Source organism: Pempheris klunzingeri, chromosome 4, assembly GCF_042242105.1.
Source record: "Pempheris klunzingeri isolate RE-2024b chromosome 4, fPemKlu1.hap1, whole genome shotgun sequence".
Classification (NCBI taxonomy): Eukaryota; Metazoa; Chordata; class Actinopteri; order Acropomatiformes; family Pempheridae; genus Pempheris; species Pempheris klunzingeri.
The window spans coordinates 16,086,860-16,104,441 of record NC_092015.1 but is presented as its reverse complement, the minus strand read 5'-3'; the positions used below and the strand labels follow the sequence as shown (position 1 = coordinate 16,104,441).

Here is a 17,582-nt window from a genome sequence, read left to right as displayed (position 1 = left end):
TACAGTATAATTGTGTGTGTTTGCATATGTGTGTGAGTAGGGCACGTGGAAATGAAGACCTATGTTAACCATTGTACCTACAACTTGATATGGATATCTTATATTTACCCCATATTCCTGGGGTGATCTCTTTAATGTGTCTAATGTCTCAAATGTATGTACTGTCCTTCCTCCACAGGAGCTAAATGTGCTACATCCCAAAGCTGGCTTCCGTCTCTGGCTGACAGCAGAAGTTCACCCCAGATTTCCTCCTATACTGCTGCAGTCCAGCCTCAAGATCACTTACGAGGTGCGTGCACACACACTTTTACAATCACACACATACAGGTATAGAAACAATAACACCATAATACTTCTAGATCAGCTTACAGTGAGGTTTGGTGTTGGTCTAACTTATATCACACATTTTTACAGGCAGTGCACATTATCTCTTATCCTCTATATAATGGCTACATACCCGGTGATGCAACATTTTCTGTACATTTGTATGGAGATGCCGAAGCCTACAGCTTGTGTGTTAGTGATGCATTCTTTAGCGCTCAGTGTGTTTCTGATGGGAGTCATGCTCAAGGGGTTAGCTGCTTCAGCAACCAAGCATGTTGCACAAACAGCCTCTCTGTCTGCGTGTCTTTCTTTTCTTTCTCCCTGACACATTCACACTCTTTCATGATCAAACTTATTGACATACCTCTGTGTCCTTGAACATCCTGAACACATTCCCAGTGATAACCAGGTTACTGTAAATTATTAATTCTGGACTGAAGAACAAGTAAGCTCAAAGCTGCAATGTTAAGACAAACAGTACACATACAAAATGATGCACACAGAAATGACTAAAAGACAAGTCATCAATGTAGCAAAAACGCAAAGACTAAACCACAGTCAAAACAGCAACTATAACTCCTCTGCCCAACCACATATATCTTACCCCACACTCAACTTCCCTTTGCAGTTTAGTGCTGAAGCGTCAAAAGGTAAATATAATTAGTGCCTTGCTGGCATGGCTGGCAGTGCATTAGACTTTAAGTGTAAACCAACTTCTCAAACCGCTCACAGAACAAATACTAAACTATACAAATATATTTTCAATCACAGAATGAGAATTCAATAGCTTCATGTGAGAATAAAAATGACAAAGAGGGTCATTGAAATTCTCAGTGTCTATATGTAGAGTTAACATATTACTTTCTTAAGGGTGAATAAAAGCAGAAGACAAGCCTTCAGTGATGCTCATAGGGAAACTGTTGAACTCCTTTCTGCAGCTGAAAAGAGTAAAACTCTGACTAACCGAGGATTTACAATGTAAAAAACTAAGCACAAATACATTGAGGCTGCTGAAGTTGGTAGCATATACAGTGATTTTGCCAATTTTGCCATGTTTAGTGCATATGCATTACTGGCGGTGTATTATCAAAACCTCCAGATGGAGGTACCAAATGTTCAGCAAAGCTGATCATGTGCTCACTGATAACAGTGTATGTTCATTGTTTCTATTGTAACCGGATCGCACTGTTGCCAGAGGAATCTAAAGTGAACCGTTCAGAGATACAACATGTGCTGACTCATGACCCATGTCTTCAGCACAGTATAATATAGCATTTATATACACATATATACAGTCCGGTGGCTATCTGTATAAAATAGCATCAGAAAAGCTCTGTTTCATTGGCTGTGGTCCTAATCCTCACTGTGGTAATGGCTATTGGGTGTCCAACCCTGACCAGACAAAGCTTTTTCAGTTTATTTGTAGGCTTCAAATTACCCAAACAACAGAAAAGGTCCTTGTAATGTGATATATTTTCTCTGCCTCACTCATTCAGTGTCTCCATGTTGTCAGAACAGTGCGGTATTTTTAATACAGTAATATGAGAATTTTATAATGACAAAATCCTTTTTACAATATTAAATCTGGTCAAATGTTTGCTAGTCCTGTAAACTGGTTGCTGGCTTAAGCTAAAAACACAAAACAACACTAAACAGACTGTGAAAAGAAACAACATGACACACATCCCAATTTGGTTTCACAGCTTATTTTTGGTCTTGCCAGGCATACATATTTGAAGTGGATTTGGGAATTACACTCCTGGGGATGTCAGGATCAAACGCTAACCAAATTCTCAAATTCAGTCTCCCAGTCTCACATGTTACTATAATACAGAGAGATGCTTTTTTTGTATCACATTTATCATCTGTAATAGCTTCAGTGCTGAATAGGACATTGATTTGCAGACATTAGCTCTATGCACTTGTGTGTAATTGTGTAGATGTGCACAGGGCGTTCACTGTAGCAGTTTCGTTTTACTGTTAGCCACAGCGCTGCCTTTTTTTTCTCCTTTGCTCCCCAACATGACCCATATCATCGTACCATGCTGCAGCACATCAACATTTCACACATGTTCAATGTCTCTCTGTGTCGAGACTTGTGTCAGTGCTCTTATGACAGTGCTATGTTTGGATCTTGCCATGTGAACTGGCGTTGAACATTTGAATGTTGCGGAAGGTTCCACCATAATATAACTCTTTCTTTCTTCCATTCCCCCCATTTTTTTTTACCTGTCTGTCTGTCCGTCCGTCTTCTTTTTCTGTCCTATTCCCAGGCCCCCCCAGGTTTGAAGAAGAATCTGCTGAGAACATATGAGTCGTGGACTCCAGAGCAGATCAGTAAAGGTTGGCTCTTCCTTTGTCTTCCCTTCTCTTTTGCTTTCATTTACAGTAAGGGAATAGTACAGTGTTTCTGCAGTCCGTTAGCAGTGATGTCATGGCATGATTATTACCTCAAGCTGAGTCCTGTGAGTTTGCAGGTTCTGGGACAAAATATGAAGAGCAATAACAAGACAGCATTCAAAAAGTCTAAACCATCCTGAGCTGAATACAGCATGTTTGATAAGCCCTGAGGACAGTTATTTTTCATTATTCATCAAAAATACAACAGAGAGGAGAATTAAACACCTCGAGGACACCCGTTATTTTGGTTGTGACCTGCTGTTGATTGTTTGTGTGTAGGAGGCATCCTGGCCAGAGCCCAGTCTCTCTTCTGTCTCGCTTGGTTCCATGCTGTCTGCCAGGAGAGACGCAACTACATACCACAGGTAAAATACACAAATAGACCGTAGAGAGTATAGAGTGGTCATATCTTCAACAAACTCTCTCTTTGGAAATTAAAAGAGGAAAAATACAGTACGTATTCAAATGTTGTATTAGTCTCAGATGGAGAATGAAGACAATGGCACAAACTAACCACCTGCCCTTTTCCTGCCACTGGGGTGAAACGCCTTTCATTTAAACTTGCCTGCTGGTCAACACACACAATGCACACAAAACAATGTATACAACAATGTATACAACAACCCCCACACCGGTGAGGCTGTAGAGTGGTCTCCTCACTATGAAGCAAGTTCAATAGAGTCAGGCTTTCTTTGTGTGAGCTGACTCGACAAACCCTAAACTCTCAACCAGAGAAGAGGGGTTAACCCAAACGTTTGGCTTCAGGCTCTATGTGTGTACCCAAAACAAAATCGCTGAACATTCTCTCGATAAAGTCTGAAAAATAAGGTTGATTGCGTGCCAACTACTTCAGCAAGAGGAACGAGTCGCTATAATGCAGAAATATGAAGAGTATATAAACTGTTTTTGCAAATAAAGCACGAAAGGAATGTTGCAGAGCTGGTGAATTTATTTATTTTCTCCCTGAGTGACTCGCAGACCTCCTGTTTATTTCTAATGTAACAGGTGCATATTGTAGAGCTCTCGTTTAATACAGCAAATTTAAACATAATGAAGTGCATTTAATTTTGACTCTCCCAAAATGAAGGACATGTAGAAATTGGTGTAGTTTTTGGCTAAAAAGCATGTGAAATGAAAATTAGATGATTAAACATTATCTGTGATAATCACCAATAGACTAATCAGTTCTCTGATTGGTGGAGCTGCAGTAGCAGTAGTGTAAAATGCTGCTGCAGCTATTTTCAGATTTTCAGGAATCAACATAAAATCCTCATCCTCAGGGAAATTATGCTATTGTGAGGTTTTGTAAATACTCAAATCTGAATTACAAAATAAATTGTGTATTTTTTGGTGTCAAGATCTGAAAAAGCTATTCAAGTGCAGTTAGTTAGTACAGAAATCATAACGTGATTTCCTTAACCTTAACCTTAACCTTATCACTGACACATAATGAATGACTAAAGCGCCGCAAATCAGATCTCCATGTAATGTGGTTGGTTCTTGCAAATGCATATGGGTCTGTTCCCCACCAGCTCATCGCTTCCACCCTCAACTTCTTCCATATACCATTATGCATCCATAGCCTAGTAGCAAACTAATTCAGCTTCCATATCTGCTGCACATCCCAGGAGATCTCAGCTGGTTGGCACCAGCTGGAGAAGGCAATAGCAATGCAGTGATGTTGATAGGTTTTCAATGTAGTGAGTCCCAGAGACTCACAGGCGGTCATTTGAGCGGGTTCCCAATAAAATTTGTGTGACAAATAGGACTGGGACAATATGACTTTTTTTTTTTTCCCGGCTATGACACAAGATAGGATAGGATATACAGTACTGTGCAAAAGTTTTAAGCAGGTGTAAAGAAACACTGTAAAGCACGCAAGAATGCTTTCAAAAATATAAAATGGAATTGTTTATTTTTATCAATTTACAAAATACAGTGAGCAAACTAAATCAAATAAATATTTGATGTGACCACCCTCTGCCCAAACAGCATCAATTCTTCTAGGTACACTTTTACACAGTTTTTGAAGGAACTCAGCGGGTACATTGTTCCAAAAATCTAGGTTGCCTCAAATCCTTCTCTTCATGTCATCACAGACAGACTCGATGATGTTGAGATCAGGACTCTGTGGGGGCCACACCATCACTTCCAGGACTCCTTGTTATTTTTTATGCTAAAGATGGTTCCTAATGACATTGGTTGTATGTTAGGGGTTGTTGTCCTGCTGCAGAATAAATTTGGGGCCAGTCAGATACCTACTTTATGGTACTGCATGATGGATAAGTGTCTGCCTGTATTTCTCAGCATTGAGGACACCATTAATCCAGACCAAATCCCCAACTCCATTTGTAGAAATGCAGCCCCAAACTTGCAAGGAACCTCCACCATGCTTCATTGTTGCCTGCAGACACTCATTATTGTATTGCTCTCCAGCCCTTCGGCGAACAAACTGCATACTGCTACAGCCAAATATTTCAAATTTTGACTCATCAGTCCAGTGCACCTGCTGCCATTTTTTTTTCACCCCAGTTCCTGTGTTTTCACAGATAGTTGAGTCACTTGGCCATGTTTCCACGTCGGTTACATAAAGACCACTTCTGGCCAGACTTCTCTGAACAGCAAATGAATGTACCTGGGTCCCACAGGTTTCTGCTAGTTCTGAGCCGATGGCACTGCAGGACATTTTCCGATTTCAAAGGGAAGTAAGCGTAATGTGTCTTTCATCTGCTGCTCCAAGTTTCCTTGACCAACCACTGTGTCTACGGTCCTTAACATTGCCCGTCTCTATTATTCTGCTTTTTACTCTACTAGATTTCTCTGACAGCATTATTTACTTTTCAGATAACAATTTTTCATCCCCCTCCTCTCTAGTGAAAACCATGTATCTAGAGATGTGGTGATATTGAATGTTTCTGATGAACTAAAGGATGAACTGGTCCTTTATGGGCTAAGAAAATTCCCCTCCCTCTTAAGCTAAATAAACTACTTAAAACCCTCTTGGATAAGCTGAGAAATGCATCATCACAAAGCTTAAAACAGGCTGTTTTTCCCTGAAAAGTTTTCAGACTTTTTTATGAAATGTAGTTCTCATAAGACAGCAACGGTAAAAATATGTGATGATCATATAGACCATGATGCATTGCTGTGGATTAAACTACCCAACAGTATATCAAGTAGTTCAAATGAGCACAATCTTGAACATTTACAGCAGTGAAATGCTACACACATTAATGTAGCAGTAATATTAATCCAGAAATATCAGATTTAATAGTAAAACACTGACAGGGACCTTTTTACTGCACCCTGACTAAGTATAATAAAATTTGTTATTATACTAAACACTTTTAACATAATACGGTTTAGAATAAAGAACTTTTACTTGTGGAGAACTTTCACAGAGGGCTGTTAGTATCTTTGCTTGTTACCACAGTGTCTTATTGGACTCTTCACAGCAGAGTTGATCCAGACTGTGTGAAGCTTATGTTAGTTAGCAGTTACAAGTTGGGCTAAATTCCAACTCGCAGAGCTAGAAGCCGTGGGTAGAGCTACAACACCCTCATTCAGACAACAGCATGTACCTTGAGGCTCCTGAAAAGGAGGAGCTGGTAAAATTGTCCCGAATGAAAACACAACCAGCCAAATCTCTCGACAAAATCTCATTCGCAGTCAACGGCTAACCTGTGCGAAACCTTGGAAGGCTTTATGTGGCCGACCTGTCTGATAAGCACACGGCTGCTGTCACATCCCAGCTCTTGGACAGTCTGAGGAGGATGGACCAAAGCCTCTTACCAAGGTCTGGTGTGGCTCCTGAACTTGTGTGACATCACCTCAATAACAACTCTGAAGACGTACTGAAAAGCCAACAACTAAGTCTGTAAATGGCTGATCCTTCCTCAATGTTGATCCAGCACTACACTCTGGGAGAAACAAATATCACCTCCACATTGACACAGTGGGTGGTTCTCTGCCTCCTCATCATCTACATGCCACATTTTTTTTCCAGCTAACTCTCGACAATTTCTGTAACTTTTGGAAAGTGACAATCCAACATTCACGGCCATTTCACACAGTGTTAAGTCAGGTATGTGGAAGTCTGAAAGTAAGCAGGGTTTGGACTTGTCTCTCATGCTCTATATTTCATTTTTATGCAACTATTCACTTTTCATTTGAACACACAAGTGTAACACTGTGAATGCCCTTCAGAAAAAGTTGTCTGAAAGCGTTGCTATCCTCATAATCAGACAATTATCATGGCTTGCCACTCTCTATAACAGCAGGATTTTCACCCTGTGGCTGTCCAGAAAACCTATAAACACTTCAACATGGCGTGCTGGTTTGCTTGTGATTGAGTAGTATCGGTCCAAACTAATCAAATATTAATAAGAAGCGGCATGTTAATACAGCCAAAAGATGTGGTTGCACATGTAATTACTTGATACTTATTACTGTTTGCTGTGTCATGTTCTAACATGTCAACTTAAACAGTCATTTACACATGGGTGTTATGTGGGTATAAGTCTCAAGATGCACTGGGACTCATTTGTCAGTGTGTATTGCAATCAAATAATACGACATTTTTTATTTTATTTTTTTATTTTACCTCCCATTGAGTCCCATTGAGATCAGAAATCTCTTTTACAAGGGAGACCTGGCCAAGGTAGCAGCCATACAAAATCAAAAGCCAGATACATGATACACAAATAGAAAATAAACAATAAAACAGATTGACACCTATTCTCTCAAGAAAAACAGTGACATTCCTCCTTCACTGCATTCTTTATGATACTCAAATTCATTAATGGATATGAATGTTTCTAGTTTAAGAGTTTTTTGAAGGTTATTCCATGACCATGGTGCATGATAGGAGAACGCTGTTTTGCCAAAAGTCTAGCAGTTACAGCAGGAAGGTATCTCTTTTTGTCTGCTAACAAACACGCAATCGACACACTCCCAGTAAACCCAATCACAAGGGAGAAATGTGGCAATGAACATGTTTTTGTAATTAAACTGCCATGTTTGCACACTTTTCCCTCTCTCTTTCTGTCTGTCCTGTTTCCTGAGGTTAGGTCCCAGTGCTCCCCTTTAACCATTACCCTCATTGTAAAAGGGGAAAAAAGTATTGATTGCCTTGTAGGAGAACGTACACACATACATGCAGCATGCCTGTGACATGTCAGTTCCTTGGAGATCTATCTTTCTGGTTCCCCCTTCCTTAAAATCTCTCACCTCATTCACATTGCTTACTTGTTGATTTGCCTAAGTTTCTCATAACCAGCCTCCCTCCCTGGCTATTTGTGCCCTCTTTTGTCTTCCAATAACTGAATTCATGATGAGTTTTTTTTATTTGAGATGGTAATGTTGCTCCTCATCCAAGAATGTGATCGCCTACTTATTTAAGCAGTCACAGCTCCTTTCGTCCACTCCACCATCACTTATTCCCTTCTCACTTCATCCACTGTCCTCTCTCCTCTCAATTATTTCCATCCCTTTGCATGCCTGTGCAGAAACCATTTCGTGTGTGTGTGTGTGTGTGTGCGTGTGTGCGCGTGCGTGCGTGTGTGTGTGTGTGATCATAACAGAGATGTTGCAAAAGAAGATTAGGGTTTTTGTTTGATGGCGATATCAGAACAAGAAGAGTGGCCAATTGCAACTGGTGGTGGCACACTTTTTAAAGTGCTCACAAAATGCTTATACAAAACTTATATTAATTAATATACAAACACAAATGCAGTCACCTTTTTGAGACCCATACATTGAATCATTCACTGAATAAGCAGCTAATGCTTTGCACATAAAACAAATGCATACATCCATGAACACAATCTCGCTCATACACCTGTAAGCACATTCATCAAATGCAGTAAAAACATGACCCAAGACAGTCTGTGAATACACACTCAAGCACAAAATTACTGTATATTACTATAACAGACAATGTACATTTAATCATTCAAAGAATTATTTAACATGCCCACACAGATTTCCCTACTCATCACCTCTTCCACCTACAGTATCAGTGGGCAGATTACAACTGCTGATTGAATAGCAATGAAGTGCAACAAACACACGCTCACAAACTGAGACTGCCCTCACACTCAATAACGTTTTAACACTTCTGTGATTTGATTTTCTGAGGCAGTCAATGTCGTGATACTGTGTGTGTGAGCCAAACTCTGTTTCTTGTGCATATGTGTTGTCTGATTGTAGGAGACTCGTTTTTTTTTCTCTCCCAAAAGCCTCACTACAAGGCTACAAGGCACAATGTAGCATGTCAATAAAAACTGAAAGGGTCTTGATGTGAATATATAGTTTTATCAAGAAAATTCAAGAACATGAATAGAAGTCTAGAAGCAGCAGCCTTCTCTCAACAGCTGCTGGAGATTTTCAGTAAATATTGAGGAAATTTATATTGGAGCTGTATGTACAGACCCGCTGTTGCACTAGGTTTCTAAAGAGTAGCAAAAAGTGTTTTGAGAAAATCATTAGAGAAACAACACACTCTTTGCTGATTAGGATTCAGCTTTCTTTAGTTTCTCAGGTTTGTATATTCCATCATTAGGATATAAAAATATGGCAAAGATGGTAATTAAGACTCCTCTTGCACACAGTTGTTAGAATATTAAGAAGAAAAGGGAATATGTGTGAGGGATGATACTTCAGTCCTCAACACTATGTATGAGATTTTGAATGCCATCTGTTACTGTTTGGTTAACAAATTGAGTTAACCCCATATGTTGTGACTGTTTCACTTGTTACTAAAATAAATATATCTTATTTTTTGTACCCTTCTCTGTGCTTTATCCAGGGTTGGACTAAGTTCTATGAGTTTTCCTTGTCAGACCTCCGCGCTGGCTTTGAGATCATTGACAGGCTGTTTGAAGGTAGGAAGACTAGTAACAAACACTACACTGTGGTGGTGAGCTCTGCTCTGTTGATCTGCTCTGCTGAACATATGATAATGTGAACTGGAATCTGTTTATTTTGATCAGTTACTGCTGTGATTTATAATACCCATGACAAAGCATGACCGGGGCAGCTCAGCATTTGCATTTCTATGCAGTGTATATATATATGTGCTTATTTGCCTGCCTTTCTGTATTTCTCTGCACTTGAGCACAACATTAGTGCTCTTTTGCTCTGTGTGCGCTCATAAAGCATGTTTACAGCTTTCTTTGTGTGTCTGTATCTTGGTATCTCCAAGGAGGTAAACCTTTCCAGTGGGAGTTCGTCCATGGTCTGCTGGAGAGTGCCATCTATGGTGGGCGCATCGACAACCCCTTTGATCTACGCATCTTACGCTCCTACCTGGAGCAGTTCTTCTCTGCACATCTCCTCTCATCCTCCCTCTCAGCTGGTCAGAGAAAAAGCAGAGGAGGACCACGCTTCTTTCCAGCTCAGATCAGCCTCCCAAACTCTTGCTCCATATTGGTAGGTTGTTAAGGTGACACAGTGGTGTAACACAAGCAGGCAAGCACACATTTAATTCACAGTTGCATAGGTGCTGTATGTATAGCTTTTAAAGATGTTCAAGAAATTAATTCCTGTTACTATGTGCTATGTAGCTTAAGCTGCAACGCAGTATATGTATAGCCCAATGGTCCAGGTGCACTGGCAGAGCTGCAAAAGCAATTCAAAGAAAAGGTACTGAATTAATGTTCCCAAGCTTTTTGCTTCTTACTATTCATGGTTTGTTTAGTATTGAAGTTTCATTAGTCCATGTAGTGTTTGCCTCATTTTAAGTTGGTTTATAAAGTACCCATTACAAATAAGTCCAATTAGTTAGTCTAAAGTTTACACAGCTGGTACTGGTTTTTTTCTATTGCTTTGCATTCTGTTGGCGCTGCTTAGAATACATAATAAATACATGGGTATACATGCCCAAAACTGTTCATTAGATGTCTATTCATGTGGATTCCTACTAGAATAAGTTGGAGTTGGAATAGAGATGGAGATATATACTTTGAATTAGCAATCTGTTAGTACATTTTAACAGTTTCAGCAATTTTGGCTGCATAAAACCGCACAAATAACAGACCTAATTATGGACAATACAGAATTATTTATCCTATACCCCCACATAGCAGTCTAACAAGCATGCCACGAGTTTTTACATTGTCAATTTAGTGGCACATGTTGCTTGGAATAGTAAAATGTTGTCTTGTGTCTTAGAGACATGATTTAAATAGGCAGCATGCTGAGATTCTATCTCTCTTTGTTTGTGCTTGTGTGTGGATTTCTTTGTGTGACCTGTATGTGCCTGTGTGTCCTCCCAGGACTACCGCAGCGTAATAGAGAATCTCCCAGAAGATGACAGACCTGCATTCTTTGGTCTGCCTGCCAACATAGAGAGATCCTCTCAGAGAATCATCAGCTCCCAGGTGCACCCACACACATACTTGTACACACACAGCCACCTGCTTATTCCCTCCATCGCTACCTCACACATGCAGAAATACAAACACAAAGGCCTATACACACATTTATTTCCATAAGTTCACAGGAACTAAAGGGCAATATCCATACATTGTTATGCACTCTTTCTATCTTGCAAGTGCACATAGGAATAAGCACAAGCACATTCATCACTGCACATACCGTACACAGTTCATGCTCACATGCATTCATTTAAATGCCATACACACTCAAAGCACACAAAAGCAAAAGGATCATATGAAAAAGTGGAGACATGGGGCTAATGTGTGGCCCAGGGGCAGAACTCTCATCCATCACTGCTGACATTTGGTCGTAACGCTACTTCTGCGTTGGTCACATGTGCCCTTCAGGTGCATTTAGACTGAATGCAAAGTGTATTTTCATCTCTCTTTATTTGTGAAAATTTGAAGTCTGTGTTTATATGTTACAAACAGCCAGTGCAGCAACAGTATAAATGTTTGCTTTAGATTGCAAAGAACACATATCGTCTCTGTGTTTGGATGGTTTTGGTAAGTGTCAAAGCAGACTGAAAAAATTGAAATCAGGTGTTCTCTTCTTTTCCTTCAGAAACTAATTTTTCCTCTTTGTTGGTTTAATCTGTAAATAGAGTCAGCTTTGGGACAGTAAAAATCTTTCACTCAAGTAGAAACACATTTAACTTTTCACATGCATCCTGTTTGTGTCTGCATAAATGTGTGCGTCAGCAAGTGCAGCTCATGGCTCTGGTCAGTACAGATACTAGGGGCTTCCAGCTTGTGGATCTTAAAACAATTCCCCACTCAGTGAGTCAGGTTAGAGAAGTGCCAAAAGGAACTCACTAGCTCTCTTTGGCAGCCATTTTTGTCTTGTCACAGCACTCATTAAACAGTAAGGCAATTTATCTCCTAATTACTGTTTAAATTATAGAGTTGATTACTCTACCAGATTGTAGGTGAAACCTGTGCAGGTACATTGTATGGCATTGCAGATATTTCTATTTTATCAGTCTACATTCTGTGTATGTGTTTGGTTGCGTGAGTTGATATGTGTGTGTGTGTATATTCCTCAAACAAATGCACAACCCTAGTCAAGTTGCAGGGGTGCACCTCCATTCTGGAGACATAAAAGCAAGTTATTTTAGGGTCAGGACTTCAATTTAGGGTTAAAGCATTACACCAGACAGGCATTGGTTTCCATTTATTTCAGTACAAAATAAAATTCACCCTGCAGAGACATGAAACAAGGCTTGGATGGGTAATCCATCATGGTGAATATCGTGTCTGCTTTTATTGTTGTCAAGGTTATGTTGTCATTGCGTGGTCATAGTTTTTGTAATGTAACTTCAACAAATATTGCAATGTTCAAAAGTCTGCAAATAAGGAAAATATTATTTATTTATGTTTTTATTATTATTATTATTATTATTTATTTATTTATTTTTATTTATGTATATTACTGGCCAAAAGTTAGATTAGACATGTAGATTTAAAGGTGAAGGCAGAGCTTCTCAACCTTTGATTTGCTTGACAACAGGACAGGGTCACCAAAAATGTGTAGAGCTGATATATTTGCATGTGTTTTATATTAAAGAAACAATTAAAAAAAGATTTACCCAGTCTGGCAGCACTCATCTCATGACATTTTCTTTAACCATGGAATTGTTGTAACTAGTAACTGTTGCAGATGGTCTACAATATATATGGTCACGTTGTCATGAGAAATAATCGTTTCTGAGTTTATGTTAACAAGCATGAGTTTGTGTGTGTGTGGGTGTGTGTGTGTGTAGTGATTGATGGTCACCGCAGATTCTGATGTAACTCAGTGAAACATACTTACACATACACTGAATGCATTCTTCCTCTGGTGTGTTTGTGTGTGTGAGAGAGAGAGAAAATTGAAAGGCTAGGAGATACAACCTTAAGAGAGATGGAAGAGAAACGGCATGTAGAGTGAAAGGTGCATGCTCTTCCTTTGTGACCAACTTTTCATTTGTTTCTTCGCAATGCTTTCACACTGAACAGAACGTGAAGTTGATGAAATGATTGAAATGAAATCCAGCTGAAATTAATTCTCGGTAACAAAATCGTTGCTTTCATAACAGTATGTCATACACCCGTTCATGAAAAAAGGGCATAAATGAAAGGAAAGTGATAGGATGGACAGACTGACATGGTTTTGATGTTTTTGTGTCTTTCTGTGTGTAATAGCCTTAGCAAACACCATGCAGAACCATTACAGCTTGTGTGTACAGTCCCCATGCTGGTGTTAATGCATTTAAGTCCATTCATCCCGTCAGTGTGCTCTGCTGATTACTGGAACCACCAACTGAGTTTAATTCACATAATCTCACAGGACCACTTGTGTGTTTTACTGTGTCTCTCCACCTATTTCCCCTACTTGTGATTATCTCCCCTCCTGCTGTCGTTTGTCACTGTCACATTCATGCATGCTCTGTCTTTGTCTCTCTCTATCTTTCTCTCTCTCTCTCTCTCTCTCTCTCCCCCTCCCTCCTTCTGTGTCTGTTTCCCCTTAATTTATGACCTCTCCTCTCCCAAAAGACCCTTGTCACTTTCTGTGGGTTGGGCATTTAACCACACTCACACTGAACAGAGCCCAGGGGACAGTCAGTGGTTTTGGTGGCTGCCACTTGAAATAAATGCATAAGCTTAGGGTGAGTGATCTGACATGGGGTAGAATGGTCCTAAATATCCACAGAAGATCCCCTTGTGCTCACAGACACGATGTGTGCGTGTGTGCGCAATACTTTTTACGTGCGATGCAAAACATGAGCAACTACAATACCGCCCCATGGTTGTATGCCTCTACCAATGAGTCAAGTTGCTGTTTACATCCATGACTGTCCAGACCCAAAGTTAGTGTCACCAATTCATTATTTGACGAAATGTGAAATGTGATCGCAACTCTGTTCCTGAGTTATGGTGTTGAATAATGACCAGAAAACTGTTCTTACAGAACATTACAACGTCACAGTGAAGCTGACCTTTGACCTTTTGGATCTAAAATATCATTACTTCATCATTTTGTCCTCTTATGTATTTGTGAGAAATGTATTCATAATTAGCACATGAATGTATTAGTTATGGCCAGAAAAGTGTTCACGGTCACGGTGACCTCGACCTTTGACCACCAGACTCAAATCAGATAATCATTGAGTTCAAGTGGACATGCCAAATTTGAAGAAATACCCTCAAGGTGAAATTGCTTTCATGAAAATGGCACAGATGGACGGATGCATGCAAGGATGGATGGATAACCCGAAAATATACAGCCCTCCGGCCATGGCTGTCATAGGTGCAGTGGGATAAAAGATAGAGATTGTCTATACCACTTATCCTTAAGGGTTGCAAAGGGGCTGGAGCCAATCCCAGCTGACTTTGGGCGAGAGGCAGGGTTCACCCTGGACTGGTCGCCAGTCAATCGTAGGACCGACATGTAGAGGCAGTCAACCATTCACACCTATGGGCAATTTAGAGTCACCAGCTAACCACAGCACCACCCTGCCGCCAATGGAGATTTCAGATGTCAAAGTATCTTTTCTGCCAAGCACCATTATATGTCTGTGTATAATACAGTGACATCCTTACCTGTGTTTTTTAAACAAAGTTCTGCACAGTAGATGACTTTATTGAACATAATCTTTACTTAGACCATGAGAAATTAGTCCCCTGATTAAAAACTGTGAACCACAATCCTTGATTACACTGAATTATGTGAAAGCGTCAACTAAATTGAAAACTAAATTGAACTAAGGGTCCTTACACACTGACATTGTCTACTAAGTTTTTCTTCCCCGTTGGTTATGACAACAAATGCAGTTGCTGCCTGGTAGTTAATGGTTGAGATATGAATAAATCTTAATATACTTAAATCCCTATATATTCGAACCCCAATATATTTCAAATCTCCATTCCTAGCTGCCCTCATTTTTACTGCTGTCAGGGTGGAGCTCTAGATTAGCTATCTGGTTTTTTTTTTTATCCTTCCTTTGCTCTCTCTCTCTCTTCCATAGAAACACACACACAGGCGCGTACATACACACACATATACACACACCTTCCCTCCTGAGCAGAGACGATAAAGCAGGTGTTAGTAAAGAGTTCTCCTGGCCCAAATGAAAGCCATTTATCAGACGCTTTGCCTTCCTCACAACACACACATATATAGAAACTCACACAGCCACACAAACACACACCCCGAGTCAAGATAAAAGCACTATCCAGCACTCTAAGCCTGAAGCTAAGCATGCTTGATTAGGTGTGTAAGGAGCTGTTAGGAGATGTGTTTGGGGTCTGGTCTTTTTTCACTTGTAATATTCCACAGCATGAAACAGTGTTGTTGTCACCGGAGAGTGTAGCAACCAGAGATATCAGTGACATTTTATTACAGTATTTTAAGAACAAACACTGTTATAATCACCCGTTGCTTTTGAGTGAAGTTAGCAAAAGTGCGTATTTTTTTCTATTCCCATTTTTCATTTAGTAAATACCACACATAACTTTTTTGTCAACACAGTAAAGGTTCTTATCGTCAGTCACACCTTTACGTCAAATGATATAAGCCATTTATTTTTTGGGTGACCTTTTACAAGTGTACTACAGGACCTGTTTCATGAATGAATGCAACGCTCAGATTACTAATTCAGGAAACGTGTGCCTCTGCGTTACTTCTACTCCTACTACAACACCTTCGCTAAATTCATTAACTTGTTTGTGTTTGTAATTGACTCACAGGTGATTTCCCAACTGCGTGTCCTGAGCCGCTCAGTAGCAACAGGTTTAAAGTTTGACAGGGAGCTCTGGTCCAATGGACTTTCACCCATCCTGAACTTGTGGAAGAAACTCAACCAGGTCAGTTCTTTTTCCTGTTCATTGTTCCCACTGCCCTAACCTGAAAACTCACTCAATCAAGCTTTTCTCTTTTATTTTGCCAAGTTCCTTAAAACCAAACTGCAAAGCTGGCCCTGTAAATTTCATCTTGATTTCATCTTGATCAACTTATCTGAATCTCAACTACGCACCTAAAATTTGTACAAAGTATCACAGTAATACTGTGTTAAGATGCCTGAAGATCCACATCTGTCAAATGAGTGATTCACTTTTTCTGTCAAAATCGCAAACTCAATAATTGCTAAATGCCTACATATCTAATGTGTCTAATAAGTGTGAAAAAGTTTTCATTTTTATACTTCTTTTCAAGTTTTGATAGTTGCATGTTAGGCTTTATTTGTATGCTAAACCATGGTTTTGTAACTCATCTAAATTAAAAGCTGTGGGGGCCCCCCCGACCACTCACTTGACAGAGCATGTACCACATATCAAGGCAGTATCCTTACTGCGGTGGTCAGGGCTTGAATCCAACCTGGGCCCTTTGCTACACGTCATCAGCTTTCTCTCTCCACTACAGCTATCACAGAAAAACAAAAATGCCACAAAAAATGCTGTGGAAGCTAATTGAAGTTAGTAGAGTTTAATTGAGCACTGTGTGTGATGGCCACTGGTTTGCCTAGTCTGGCAGCACTGCTGTGTGTAGTTGCTTGGAGACCAGCACCTTTCACATCAAAAGAAATCTACCTCTACATTAAATAATTTAGCCACCATGTTCCCTCTCTCGCACTCTGCCTCTCTTTTATTCATTTTCATGCTGTAAATCACACATGCTCTTCCCCTCATTTTCTCTCATTTGCACCTTTCTCTCTCTCTCTCTCTCTCTCTCAGTTCCTTGCAGGCAGGGTTGTGTTGTACTTACCAAGAAGAGAATGGTTGACTGTGTTAATTGATGCCATTGTACCACCAGCTCGCTCTCTATAGATCACAATCTACGTCTGACTGCTTTCAATTAACTGGCCGTTTGTTGTCAGCTAACCCTCAGTGTTTGACCATCAATGGATGTGTGCTACCAGCACATGCTTGTGCATACATTATGTGTGTGTGTGTGTGTGTGTGTGTGTGTGTGTAAAGGCTAAGATAAGATAGGATATTCCTTTATTAGTCCCACGACAGAGAAATCTACAGGTTGGTGGTCAGCTTAAACTAGTGGGTATCTGCATGTGTGTGTATGTACATGCTTTTATGTGAGTGTGTACGGTCATGTGTTTTTCTGTATCTGCACTTGCCTCTCTGTGTCTGTTAACTGTGTGTGCATGACTTTGTGCTTGTGGAGATATGCATGTATTTAATTTGGTAAATCATTTTGTAGTCTAGATGGAGGGTAGACGCAGGAGGCAGCAGGGACTCTGGCTTTTTTTTTTGCTTTTAAGTTACAGTTTTGAATAGAGACAATAGCAGAGCTGTAGTCAAGCTGAATCCCATCCTACCAGCTATTTTTCTCATTGTGTCATTTATCTCTCGCGCTCCATTGTCTCCATTCCTCCATCCTACTTCCCCTCTCCCTCTTTTTCCTCCTCTGCCTTATACTGAGTAGAT

The 17,582-nt window shown here is 40.0% G+C and overlaps 1 protein-coding gene across 1 annotated transcript in view; it reads left to right on the top strand.

Moving 5' to 3' along the window:
• The window catches only part of dync2h1 (dynein cytoplasmic 2 heavy chain 1), a 134,503-nt gene that overhangs the window by 105,640 nt on the left and 11,281 nt on the right, over window positions 1-17,582 (top strand). Inside the window, exons 84-90 of the mRNA XM_070828709.1 lie at window positions 179-289; window positions 2,598-2,667; window positions 3,004-3,089; window positions 9,533-9,608; window positions 9,929-10,155; window positions 11,001-11,105; window positions 15,891-16,007. Of these exons, the coding sequence (XP_070684810.1) occupies window positions 179-289; window positions 2,598-2,667; window positions 3,004-3,089; window positions 9,533-9,608; window positions 9,929-10,155; window positions 11,001-11,105; window positions 15,891-16,007 (792 nt within the window). The remainder of the gene's footprint in view (window positions 1-178; window positions 290-2,597; window positions 2,668-3,003; window positions 3,090-9,532; window positions 9,609-9,928; window positions 10,156-11,000; window positions 11,106-15,890; window positions 16,008-17,582) is intronic.